This window comes from Corythoichthys intestinalis, chromosome 17 (assembly GCF_030265065.1).
Source record: "Corythoichthys intestinalis isolate RoL2023-P3 chromosome 17, ASM3026506v1, whole genome shotgun sequence".
In the NCBI taxonomy this organism is placed as follows: Eukaryota; Metazoa; Chordata; class Actinopteri; order Syngnathiformes; family Syngnathidae; genus Corythoichthys; species Corythoichthys intestinalis.
The window spans coordinates 15,211,003-15,225,253 of NC_080411.1; the positions used below are offsets into that span (position 1 = coordinate 15,211,003).

Consider the following 14,251-nt stretch of genomic DNA (forward strand, 5'->3'; position numbering starts at 1 on the left):
CTTTAAGTGTCCTTAGCCTCACTTATTTCCCTCCTTCTGTCATTGTTTGCATGCAATCATTAAAATATGAAAACCTATACATGTTTGAGCGGTTTTAGTTAAATCAAACACTAATTTCATCTGTGCCATTTTGACAAAGATCAGATCACATTTGATGGTATTTTTATGCAGAAATGTGAGACATTTCAAAAGGTTCTGATAATTTTTCATACCACTGTACCACAGCAGAGCTCACACCGCAATTTCTCAAGAAATTGCATTTTCTAGATATTTTATATTTTGAAATCAGGAAATTTTTATTCTGTTCCTGGCCTAAGAAACAGTATTTATTTTTGCACTATTTCAAGAGATGCTTTTTAACTTTTGTAACATGTTGTACTTATTTTATTTTAGCCAATATAAAAATATATCTTATGCGCGAGTGTATGTACACTGGTAATGGTTTACAGTTAACTGTGCGTAATCCAACTTTGAAAATGCTAGTTTTTATTTATTTATTTTTTTTTAAATAAAAAAGTTACCAAGGCTTTAGTTTTAGCCAATGGAACAAACTTTATCTGTTATCTGTTAGCAAAGGACAACATATGCCCTATGATTAAAAAAAAAAGCCTTTGTTTTTTCTGGTGTACCGAATCTATACTGAACCACGACGCCTGTACCGGGGTAGGTACCAAACTGACTTTATTCATTTATTTTGGGTGGGCTAGTGTCATCATGAGCAAATGTGAGCAAGTGACTCATCAAATTAAAGACAAACACCATTTTTGAGCCCCTGCGGAATGATTCCTGTAAGAACAACTTAAATATGGCAAACAAACCAAAAATAAAGTCCATCTAATTTCATGAGTATATTGTGAGTACAGCTTTTGAGTCCTGGGTATGTTTTCATTTTGAATGGCTAAGGTGGATTATGCATATTAGAGAAAGGATTAGAGTCAATAAGTAATGTTTAATGTGGTGAATGTGTATACGGACAATGGAATAAACAGTCCCTACTGGACATCATAGAAAAGGAATTACAATCAAATCCGTGTTTATCGCTGGGGTAATCGCAAGTAAAAATTGGCAATATTGAGAGAATGTTCAATTTATTAAAACAACGTATATACTCATGTACAGGTCGCAATTTTTTTTTTTTTTTTTTAATATAGCAGCTCTTATTAAAGTTCAAAATAAATAGAAGACATCAAGCTTAAAATTATACCCAACACACCTATTTTGTAGGGATCGACTGAGGTAACAGTTAAAATCAGATAGCACTTGCCAGCAGTATTGTTATTGGCAGCCATTTTAATTTTCGTCTTATGGACGAAAATACTTATTAGTGTAAAACTAGACTAATTTTGTGTAGTTTTAGTGGACAATTCTCTAAATGTTTTCGTCGATAAACTTTTAGTTTTTAGTCCATGAAAAAATAGGGGAGGCGCAGCACATCACATGAGTGACACAACCAAACACTGCTAAATATGTTCTAACCACACATAGAATAAGAAAATATCACACAATGAGTTTTCGACGGAAATTAAGGCGAATTTTCATCTCTTTCACGTGTCGTCAGATGGCAACTGGCATCCATCTTGTTATGTTTTATTCTCCAAGACACGTTTTCAGCGCGTTGTCATTTCATCCATTCAAATGGTTCGTTATTGTCATTGTTGACGAAACAACACTGCTTGCCAGCTGGCAAACTTCTTTTTATGAAAATAAGATACTACCATTTTTAATGTTGGATGACACTGTAAACCATTACCATTCACACATATATTTTCATAATGGCTAAAATAGAATAAAGTGTACATAGTTCAAAACTTAAAAAAAAAAAGCATCTCTGAAATAGTGCAAAAATAAATACTCAGTGTTTAAATGTCTTCAACCTGGGGCTAGAGCACTAGTTCTCAAATAGTGGGGCATGTCCCCTGGGTGGCGCAGGTAACCTTGGGGAACATACTTTTTACCATACCAGGATAATGCGTGTTGAGGTAATTATCGAGGGTTGATTGATTGAATATTTGTTTGTGCTCATATATACCATAAATAATACATATTGCCATATTTTTCTCTTATTGATATAACCAGTAAATGATTATTGCTTGCTATACTAGGTTGTAGTATAATTTTTAAGTGTTACGAAGAGTAAAGAGGGTCGGGATGACAACTGCCTTGCTTCATGGCCACATCATTGCGTAACTAGACCTTCCGAGACATCTTCAGCACCTGGCGTCTGGACTTTCGTCTAGACCTTCGAGGACAATTTTCCATTCGAGGACATCTTCCATGGCCGCAGCGTTGCATAACTGAAGTGTCTGGGTCATTTTGACCGTTGTTTACATGCACCTATGCTTACATACGTGTACTTAGTTCCACCTACATGCTCACATAGCCAAACAAAATCACATGGATGTCTCCAGCTTGCTCCCCCCTCCCTCAGGGCGGCACCCTTTTTGTGTTAGGACAAACCCCTAAATAAAAATAGCAAGGAGGATTTTTCTTTAGATCAATTTTGGTGACCAGACAGCGTAATCTAGCATTCCTCTGGCTAGTCACTCTTTTGCTCTCCTTGGCCAAGAAAACTGAGTGTCTTCTCTCCTTATTTTTGGGTAATTTTACAAATGTCTACCTAAGGGTCTATTTTTGAACTTGACAATGCGTAACTGCACATCCACTCAGTAGGTGGCAGTCCAGGCAGTGGCACTCATTTTAATAGTGGGCGCAGTATTTTTGAACCAGACAAGAGCACACAGCAAAGAGCACACGAGATATGAAGAGCTAAGATGAGGAAATATGAAGAAGCGTATGTAGCGTTTGACTTTTTGCTTTTACTTTTAATACAGTGGGAGAAGAGGGAGGACCACTCTGTTTACTGTGTCTAAAAATGTTTGCAGCAGACAGCCTAATCAATTAATGTCACCTAAAGACATTAGACTCCAATCACATTGAGAAGCCACTTAATTTTTTCAGCAAAAACGTGCGAATATTGCCACAATTGTCCCGCAAACACTGTTAGCATCATATAGTATGGCATACCAAGTTGTTCAGTGCAAAATAACACCACACCAGAGCAAAGGAGCTGATACTGCCAGCAGCAAAAATAAAAACTGTTCGATTAATTTTTGTTTTTCGATCAAATTGTTTGGCATATTGTCCTTATGAGTTAATGCTGCTATTCAATTTGAAATCATGATTACCGTATTGGCCCGAATATAAGATGGTGTTTTTTTTTGCACTGAAATAACACTGAAAAAGTGGGGGTTGTCTTATATTCGCGGTCTAGACATTATACCCATTCACGACGCTAGATGGCGCCAGATATCATTGAAGCGATGTTCTGTCATGACAGATCTCTGCTACTCGCAAGTTTAACCAGTTTGCATTATTTTATTGCAATATTTTTCCTTATTCAGATTTTTTTTTTCAAGACTACAGTTAGACCTCACCTTGATGGTTAATGCAATTATTGCAATTTTGTTGTTTTATCACAATAGATTGGCTTATTTACATTTCAAAAAACAGAAGCCATTCATTTACGAATGTGATTGCACTTTAGTCTACATATTTAAATTTTCAGATATTAAGATTTGAATGAGGCAAAATAACATGCTTTTTGTCTCAAATATATGTTATAATCATTTGTTTCAGATGTACTGTAATTGTTTTCTGTACAAAAATTAATTTGGTGTTCAAAAAGTCTTTTCAAACAGGGGGTCGTCTTATAATTAGGGCCGCCATATTCGGGCCAATACGGTATTTGAGTTTATTAAAAAAAAAAATAATAATAATAATCAGTACCAAATGGTCAAAAAATGCACCATGAGTGTATTTTTACAGTTTGGATGCAACTTTTTTTTTTTGTTTAATTCAGGCAAACTGATGCGCTTATAGTCTTTTCTGTTGCAAACAAAACAATGTTAATAAAGATACTTCATTGTAAGTTGAATGTTTACATCTTCCCTTGTAATAGAAAATAATTGAAAAGCACTGAAATAGGATAACTTCTGTTTAGTCAGCATTTCATTTGTCCTGGGACAGGTAGCCCCCATGTAGTCTATGTATTCTATTTTATGTTCTATGTTGCTTTCCTGTCCCTCCAATCCACTGTTTTCCACTGAATAAAGATTGACATTACAGCAACCATGGGAGCAGCTACCAACTTCCAAAAAAGCTACATCGACTTCCTGCCTGTTCTTTTTAGCCAAGCTAGCTGTACATAAACCTAGCTTCAAATATAACATTTCAGCAACTAGGGGAGCAGTTTTTTTCTTTTTTTCTTTTTTAATTTAACGCTTTGTTGCCCCATCTGGCAAATCTTTTGACACTCGTGGCTAAAAGCTATCAACAGATCGACCATCCTAAGGTTTTCTGCCCTAAAGTCATCTGTGATAGAATCCAATTCCCCTCGACTCTAAAGTCAACAGGCTCGATGGAAAACGAATGGATGGAATTAGAGGGTACATGACCCATGACCCGGTGGCATGTTACAAAGGGTCTCCAGATTGAGACCACCTGGGGGTTCATCTCTGTGACAGTTCCCGATGAGGTCGCGGTAAGTCGAAGGTCACGCTCGAGGAGCAACATCTGGAGTAAATGTGCCAGCGCCTGTGATTGTAAGCCTCGGTAGGCTATTTCAGATCAGTCACACGTTCCCAAGCCCAAATGAAGTGATCTTACCTGAAATGGCCTCTCACTCCACCCTTATATCTGGCCTCTTTATTTCTCATTCTGTCCTCCTGTCAGCCTTATCGCTGCACTCCGAGCCAGAAATGCACTTGAACACAGTCAGGCCCGGGCAGACTATTTAGGGCCGCCGAGATGGAACCCGAAAAAGGAATTGATTGCCTCTCTGTTTGGTGGCTTTTTGCCCTTTTTATACATATATGTCCGTATGTTCCAGTAGCTAATGATATTTGGGTAAAAGATCGTGAACACTTTTTTGATGGGACTGACTCACTCAGAGTCTGAAATATTAAAATTATGGTCAAAGCCAATAAGAAGAAATCTGAAGGAGATGCTAATTGCTTGAGAGACTCTCTAACCTCTGATTCAATGTTTTTGTTTTTGGCAGCCTTTTTCATTTTCATCTTGGTCATTTGGACGACAATACTTATTAGTCTTAGTCATGCTTTAGTCATTTCAAAATGTGTTCGTCTTTGTCTAGTTTTCATTGCCAATTACTCAAAATAAAGTTGTTCTATTCTATTCTAAAAATCAGGGGTGGACTGGGGAGTCATTGAAAGACCGGCCCACTTCAAGGACATTGTTGGAAGCCATACAGCTAGCAACACAGAGTGGTGCATTACTAATATTCACTAACATGTTCACAATTTATTTAGAACTTTGGATTTACAGTTCCACCATAATGACAACTGTAACCTGAGCAAAGTATGCATGTGGGACTTAATTAGAATTTTTAAAAAGATTGGTACAGTAAAAATACATCGTTTTGAGTCTGGGAGTAGTCAGAGAGGTTCACTACTAATATTCACCTTTCTTTTTCAGAATTTATTCAAAACTGGATTTACAGTAATTAATAAAATGCAATTTGGACGTGCATTGCTGTCAATGGCATCCCATTAGAAAAGGAAGGGAAGGTTTTGGGCAAATTTTGGGGGAGCGGTAGTTTTGGGTAAATTCTGGATAGAACTTTTATGCCACTGACCTTCCTGAATTTTTTAATGTATGATTTATGTCAAATGGCAAAAAAAAAAAAAAAAAAAAATCGTTCTGGCACGAATGGTCATTTTTTGGGGAGTCATTTGAAAGATTCCCTGCGTCGCACGAGAATTCAGTAATTTCGCATTTAGTTCTATATATCTGATATATGTATACGGTGGTACCTCGACATACGATCGCTATGACACACGATCTTTTTGACATCTGACGTAAAATTTGCCAATTCATTCTAAAATACGACGATTTATGACAGCGCCACAGTTTTTTTTCCCTGCAAGACGGACACACGGCAGATGTTCTTGTGAGAGAAATCAACATGGGTTACAACAATGTTAGTGGAGTTGGTGAAAAAATGAAAAAGGTGAGGCTTACCATTGAAATGAAGATGGAATTGATAGAAAAATATGAGCGTGGTACGCACGTCCGTGAACTGGGTTGACAATACGGCCGTATGTCTACAATCTCGACGGTCCTCCTCCGACCTCCGTTCGCCAGTCTTTATAAGTTAAGGTGACAATTATTATTGCAGTAACATCGCCAAAAGGTTATTTCAGAACCTGTGCAACACAACATGCATACTGTCCGCTCCAGCTGAACAAAGTGAAAGTAAAAAGTCCCTCTCTCACTGTCAAGTAAGCCACGCGTTGCATTCAGGTACACCCTGCAAAACACATCCGCCACATTAGAACCCGATTTGTTACATTATAATTTATTTGTTTTGCTATGTGTAATTGCTATTTGCAATCGCACCAGCAGCTTTTATTAAGGATTTAGTGTAGGTCTTCGGGCTGTGGAACGAATAAATGGAATTATAATGTATTCTTATGGGAAAATCCTGATCGACATACGACCATTTCTACCTACAAACAAGGTCCTGGAACGAATTAACATCATATGTAGAGGTACCACGATATGATATATGTCTATGAGGCGCATGCATCTACCTCTATACACATGTGATATCTACAACCCCCAGCAAAAAGTGTGGAATCATCAGTCTCGGACGAGCACTCAGACATTTAATCATGTAGAACAAACTCAGATAAAAAGCTTGAAAAAATAATGAATTAGTTCAAAAGTGCAACTCTTTAGCATTCAGAAACACTATAATAAATCGAATTAAAAAAATATTGTGGTCGTCAGTAAATGTTACTTTTATAGAGCAAGTGCAGGGAAATATATGGAATCATCAGAAACAAACAAATAACAATCAAAACACATCTCTAGTATTTAATAGCACGACCTCTGGCTTTTATGACCGCTTGCGGTCTCTGAGGCATGGACTTGATGAGTATTCTTCGTCAATTTGGTGCCAACTCTCTTTGATTGCAGTTGCCGGATCATCCGTGCAGGTCAGAGCCTTGCTGTGGACCATTTTTTTTCAATTTCCACCACAGGTTTTCAATAGGGTTGAGATCTGGGCTATTTGTAGGCCATGACATTGACTGGATGAGTTTTTCTTCAAGGAATGTTTTAACAGTTTTAGCTCTGTGGCATGACACATTGTCATCTTGGAAACTGATTTCATTATCTCCAAACATTTTCAATTGAAGGGATAAGAAAGCTGTCTAAAATTTCAATGTAAACTTGTGCATTTATTGAAGATTTAACCACAGCCATCTCCCCAGTGCCTGTGCCTGACATGCAGCCCCATATCATCAAGGACTGAGGGAATTTTGATGTTTTCTTCTGGCAGTCATCTTTGTAAATCTCACTGGAACAGCACCAAACTAAAGTTTATTACCTTGTCAAGAGTCAAGAATCTGCATTGGACAAGGTGTCAAGAGTAAATAATCTGCATTGGACAAGGCGATGATGGCAACTGCAATCAAAGAGTTGGCACCAAATTGATGAAGAATACTCATCAAGTCCATGCCTCAGAGACTGCAAGCTGTCATAAAAGGCAGAGGTGGTGCTACTAAATACTACAGATGTGTTTTGATTGTTATTTCTCTGTTACTTCCTCATGATTCCATATTTTTTTCCCTCAGAATGGAGTGATTCCATATACATTTTCCTGCACTTGCTCTATAAAAGTAACATTTACTGACCACCACAGTGTTTTTCATTCATTTCTTTTAGTGTTTCTGAATGCTAAAGAGTTGAACTTTTGAACTAATTCATTATTTTTTCAAGCTTTTTATCCAAGTTTGTTCTACATGATAAAATGTCTGAGTGAGTGCTCGTCCGAGACTGGTGATTCCATACTTTTTGCTAGGGGTTGTATGAGACATTTGACGCTAGAGCAGGGCGGTAAACCGAAAATTTACCGGCACCGAAATTCTTTACAATGACCGACGTAATTTTGACTATGTCGGTAAATTCGGTAATTTAATAGAACAAGAAAATATGGTCTTTTCATCCTGCTTTGAAGCTGTGTTGTTCGGCTATGTTCATTCCCTTTTAAGAAAGCAGTCGGTGTGCTTATGTATGGAGTCACGTTGTTATCAGGAAGCCAAACAAACAGAAGCCCGGTTGGCTAACGCTAGCGGCTAACGCTACAAGCAAACGTGACGGAGTGTGGCTTCAGGAAGTTTCACCAAACTTTCACCCGACATTAAGTAGAGTCTTGGCGGCATCCACATGGGCTTTCTCCCGCTGTCCTCCCTTGTTCTCACAATTTCCCGAGAGGGTGCTGTCAGCGCTTTCTAGTGGTAGCCATGCCACAGGCTAACGCTAGCGGTTAACGCTACAAATGAAATTGATGGAGTCGGATAGCAGCTCTAACCTTGTCGAAACGGCTGAACTTAATGAGTGGATTGGGCACGGACTGCATCTAGCAATTAGTATGTCGCGTAATATTTTTTATCTCTGTGTGTGTGATTTCTCTGCTAGCTTTTGTGATGGTAAAGCATTTAGCATAAAGTACAATCCAACAGTGAAAATTATAATATGACCGTTTAATGGCCCCAGCTATTTTTCTGTATTTGCTTAATTCTGTGTCATTACGCCCATCATAAAATCTTAAATGTTTCATTTGCAGAAGATCAATATAGCTTAAATGTGTGTCTGTGTGGGGGTTCATGTGTGCTTGCATGCATTAAAAAATGAACTGGGGAAAAAAACCCTGAAACCTTCAAGTAAACACTTGTGTTGAGTAATTATGTCACAGCAGCCATTAACAATAAGTTGTCTTTTTGAAGTGTACTGTTCAAGCTATAAGTCATTTGTGTTACAATGACATGTTTGCGCAGCCATATTGATTTTGACAATGTACATTGTTCAAGCCATACAAGTTGTTATAAATGTTCATACTTGAATTCTTATTGTTTACAATACATTTTTATACACTTAATGTTTAGTCTGCATGTACAATTGTTAAATAAAACTGAAAGCTGGTAAATAAATCAACGAGAATTCAGATTTTCCAATTATATAACTGTCCGCTTAAGCGAATTTATCGTCATTTATCGTTATTGAGGTAAATCTGCTCAATTTACCGTGATACGTGCTTAAGGCCATATTGCCCAGCTCTATGAGACGCTACCACCGTAGCATCATGTGGGCGTAGTTTGAAGGGGTGTGGTTTGTATTAGAGATGTCCCGATCGATCGGGTCCGATCACGTCATTTTCAAAGTATCGGAATCGGCAAAAAAATATCGGACATGCGTTTTTTTAATATATATATATTTTGATTAAATCGTTTTCGAATTGTATTTAACGTTACAGACATAATATGTGACACATCCAGAGTCTTTAGTTTAGGCTTAAGGTAGGGTTATCAAATTCATCTCGTTAACGGCGGTGATTAATTTTTAAAAAACATTTAGCACGTTAAAATATTTAACGCAATTAACACATGTGCTGCACGACCCACTCACGCATTGTCGCGTTCAATCTGTAATGCCGCTGTTTTACCCATATATAGAGCTAAAAGGGAGCGTAAAATGAGTAGAGTGAATTTTGGCAGCCTTTGGAGCCTTTTTATAATTGGCTAAAGCTTTACAATCACTCTCTCAACGATTAGAAATATTGTGGGAAGCAATGTGGGGAAGAAAGGTAGTAATTGATCTTTTTCTTAACACCCTATGTTATTTCCCAACGCAGAGAAGATATATCAATTGGTACCACTAGGCACAGTCATGGTTGCACTTCCCATCATGCATTTGGGCAGAACAGTTAAATGGCTACAGTATCATTTACTGAAAGCTCAACAAATACACTAGATGGCAATATTTAGTCACAATATACAAAGTCACATTTATCCTTTAAGAATTACAAGTCTTTCTATCCGTGGATCCCTCTCACAGAAAGAATGTTAATAATGTAAATGTCATCTTGAGGATTTATTGTCATAATAAACAAATACAGTACTTATGTACTGTATGTTGAATGTATATATTCTTCCGAGTTTTATTCATTTTTTCCTTAATGCATTGCCAAAATGTATATGATCGGGAAAAATAATCGGGAATGATTGGAATTGAATCGGGAGCAAAAAAAAAAAAAAAAAAAAAGCAATCGGATCAGGAAATATCGGGATCGGCAGATACTCAAACTAAAACGATCGGGATCGGATTGGGAGCAAAAAAACATGATCGGAACAACCCTAGTTTGTATTATTGAGTCTGTATCTGCACACGCATGCGCAAAGTTGTGTCCACGGCAGACCTAAGGTATCGAAATAATTACTCTTTTGGGTACATGATCATTTGACCATATACGTATTGAACATAATAAAAGTCTTAAGAATATTATATGACAAAGTAACGAAAGGGGGAAGTGACGTTTCCCTAAAACAGGCAGTACATTTGGAATTTTTCTGTGTGGCAGAGTTACTACCGCCCTCCGCAAAATTGCTTGGTGCCAGTCAAAGTGATACCTTTCCTGAACTGACCTGCAAGACGAGGCTTTGGTCGAAGTTGTAGGCGCTGGGTCGCCCCTCCAAGGTAGAGAAGGCAACGTTTCCGCCGGTGAGTGGGGCGATGTCGCTGAACTCGTCCGTGCACAGAGCCGTCCTCTCGTCATCCCCCAGGTGCAGGAAACCATTAACCGATTTGCCATATGTCTCCCTGCAGGAGGCGCTGTAGAACTGATACGGTAGCCACGGTCCGTCGGCTTGAGAGCGCCTGTAAATGGCAAAGCTCTCCGGTCGGCTGGTGTAGAATTTCAGTCGGATGTAGGTTATCTCATAGGCCTTCCCTGCGGAACACACACATTTTAATCCACTGAAGTGAGAGAGTCCCTGTGAGACAATTAAATATGTATACCTCATTACAATTCGCACCAGACAATTAAAAAACAATTAACAGTTTAAAAAAAAAAAAGCGCGAGTCGCACCTGAGTACAAGTCACATTTATGGGGCGGATTTAAAAAAAAAAAATTTTTTATAAGAAACCTATGAAAGAAAGCTATGAGTAACTAGAAAATGCAATTTCTGGAGAAATTGCGATGGTAGCTTTGCTTTAGCTGATAAACCCCTTGGGGTCACTTTCTGCTGATTTCAGGTCACTTCCTGTTGATATAGGGATATTTCAGGGTCACTTCTTTTCGATATCAGGTCATTTCCTGTTGAAATTTTGACATTCATGGCAGTCAGTGGCATCGACTTACACATGCGTCAATGGAATCCAAGTACATTCCCATCAATAGGAATCGACATATTCGGCCATCATTGGCATGGATGTACATGGCTGTTAATGGCATCGACTTACTTGGATGCCAGTTGAATGTCAATGGGCTCCAATAATAAGTTTTTGGTCAAAAATCACAACGACCCATTTTTTTCTGCCATTGACAATTAATGGGAAATTTTGACGTGCATGGCTGTCAGTGGCATTCCATTAGAAATGAATGAGAACGTTTTTGGCGAAATTTGGGGGAACAGTTTTTGGTCAATTCTGTATACAACGCTTATGCCCCTTACCTTGATGAAATGTTTTAATTAACGATTTATGTCAAATTTATAACAATTGTAGGACTAGATCATTTTTTTTTTGGGGGGGGGGGGGGGGGGGGGGGGCTCACGTTTTGGCATGAACCATAATTTTTTTTTGGGGCATCTGAAAGATTCCTTGCATCCCATGAAAATTCCAGTCATTTTGGTATTCAAACAATGCCGATGGGCCAAACAGCTTGGGCTACGCGATGCACCGAAAAAAAAACACCATTAAAAAAAAAAAAAGGAATAACATAGATGGCTACTTTTGCATTACATGCAAAGCTACCATCGTCATGGACTGAGGGGGAAACAAATCCAAGGCAAGGCAAAAGAAGGCACAGCCCAGTAGCAGTGAACTCAAAATTGTTTTAATGATAATTAACAAAAGCACAAAGTAACAACAAAAGGCCAGGGGATCAAATAAAAGGCATCAAAACTCACTCAAACAGGGAATGCAGGAACACGAGGGCTTCAGAAGTAGATATCGACACTAGGATAGACATCGACAATGACGCAACAAGGAGTGAAAAGAAACTGGGAGCTGATATACGCACACCGACAAGTGGTAACGAGACAACGAGGAACAGGTGAGCAACACAGGAGGATGCAAGTTGGAGGATAGGCTAGGAGCAGGAACAACAGGTGAAGTCAATGGGCAATCACGGGGACACACTAGGAGGTAACCAACATAAAGCCTAACAACCATCAATAAATAAAATGTCAAATAATTCAAAATACCTTTGAATAAGACAAATAATGACGTATTTATACGTCTTTTACGTTTTTTGTTTTTGTTTTTTTTGACAAGAGGCATCTCTAGGTTCTGTTTCATCTAAACTGCAATGCACAATGCCCAAAACTCATTTTAAAGCAATAAAACTGGCCACTGGAAGGCAGTAGCGCATTTTGTAAGAACTCATCTCGGGCTAAGAAAGGAAGTGAAAAAAATAGTCAGGAAACGGAAGTTGGAGGGATCTTGTGAAGACGCGTGAGAATTTGATAAAAATGTGGAGAACGATCGGAAAAAAAGGCAAACAACAATGGACGATTGTTTTGAAGAGAAAACGAAACCATCGTCAAAGAAGGATTAAAAAAAATCTTGATGAGACAGACGGTGACGGCCACAACAGCGTCAGGTACCACACGTGTTCTGCAGAGCTCACGTTGCAATACTCCTGAGCCCGAGGTTGAAATTAACCATGCAAATGATGAAAAAAGTGAGACCGATCTTGATCCGGACTCATCAGATTACTGGGAGCCACCTCATTCAACCGGTAGCAGCTGAGAGCCTTCCCCGTTGTTATGTGCGCAAATAGTTCAACAGTTCAATAGTTTAGTTATGTGTAAATAAATTGGTAATTTGCTATCAAAAGCTCTATTTGTCTTGTTGTTTATGTTATTTTGTAAAAGGAAAACATTATTCAGATATTTGGGATGTAACTAAAGCAAAAAATAGCTGTGTTAAAGTCAAAGTTGTTTGAGAAATGTATGCTTTCACAAAAAGCTCAATTTCTGTTTTTTCCATCAGAAATTGGAAAATTGCTTAAACTAAGCTATTTTCTAATGCTGATTTCTAAAGAATGGAAAAAGATATGAACTAACTTTTTTTCTGCTGAAAGATAAGAGTCTAATCTTTCTTTTGGTGGGTTCCATGTTTATATATCAATAGAACAGAATTTTCTGTGGGCCTTGCAAAATCAGTCAAAATCTACTAAAACGGCAGGGAGTGAAGGGCCTTGCGCCGGTGAAAATAGCTGGGAGTGAATGAGTTAATATGTTGGTGCTATCGTCAGCTAGCAGCTAGCTAGTATTTCCGGTTGACACCATGAGGGGGGCCTGTTGACCCGGGAAAGAAGCGAAGGGGGGTTGTTTCAATACAATTAACAGCACTAGACGTCCAATCCAGTCAAAATGAATTGGATGTGTAGGGCTGTCAACGGCAGCCAGTGAGCTAACATAGACACTATTCTAATTGAAAATCCTATGTGTGATGGTTTGTTTAAAGCAGGGGTGTCCAAACTTTTTGCAAAGGGGGACAGATTTGGTCTGGTAAAAATGTGGGGGGCAGACCTTGGCTGACGTCCTTTACGTTGAACAATATATTTAAGCAAATTTTAGCAACCCATTCTGTATGTCACATTTGCTTTATTATTTTTTTTAAATTCATAATTTCAACATTCTCGCAATTAGCCTTTGTGGCGCTCTCTTTCGACACTCGGTCCCTTGCAAAATACTACTGCTGTGAAATTAATCTAGCTTCAGTTTGCTTCAATTTCTTTGCAAATGAGGCAGACACAGTTGTTGTGTATTTTAGTGAAGAAATAGTCCAATTTCCACTTATCCTTGAAGCGTTAGCCGTAGCAGTCAACTTTTTTGCTTCGTTTTGCTGTCTGTCAACCTAAACAAATTCATGTTTAGTGAGGACAGAACCAGTGTTGTTAATAACGGCGTTACAATATAACGGCGTTACTAACGGCGTTATTTTCTTCAGTAGTGGGTAATCTAATTAATTACTTTTCTCATCTTCGCAACGCCGTTACCGTTACTGAGGGCGGAAAGGCATGCGTTACTATGTGTTACTATATTGGTCGAAAAGTCTGAGGGAGACGGACTCACCGAGACGACAGAGCAGAGCAGGAGTTGGGAGGAGGCAAGAAAGTTGTGACGCCGAGCAAACGCGAGTCTAGGTAGCTCCAATAAT

General features: G+C 38.5%; 1 protein-coding gene across 2 annotated transcripts in view; it reads right to left on the reverse strand.

The window, feature by feature from the left end:
- lamc3 (laminin, gamma 3) overlaps positions 1 to 14,251 on the reverse strand; it is a 252,084-nt gene that overhangs the window by 183,232 nt on the left and 54,601 nt on the right. For both annotated transcript variants that reach the window (XM_057818403.1, XM_057818404.1), the window contains exon 4: positions 10,506 to 10,810. In XM_057818403.1, coding sequence (XP_057674386.1) covers positions 10,506 to 10,810 — 305 coding nt within the window. The remainder of the gene's footprint in view (positions 1 to 10,505; positions 10,811 to 14,251) is intronic.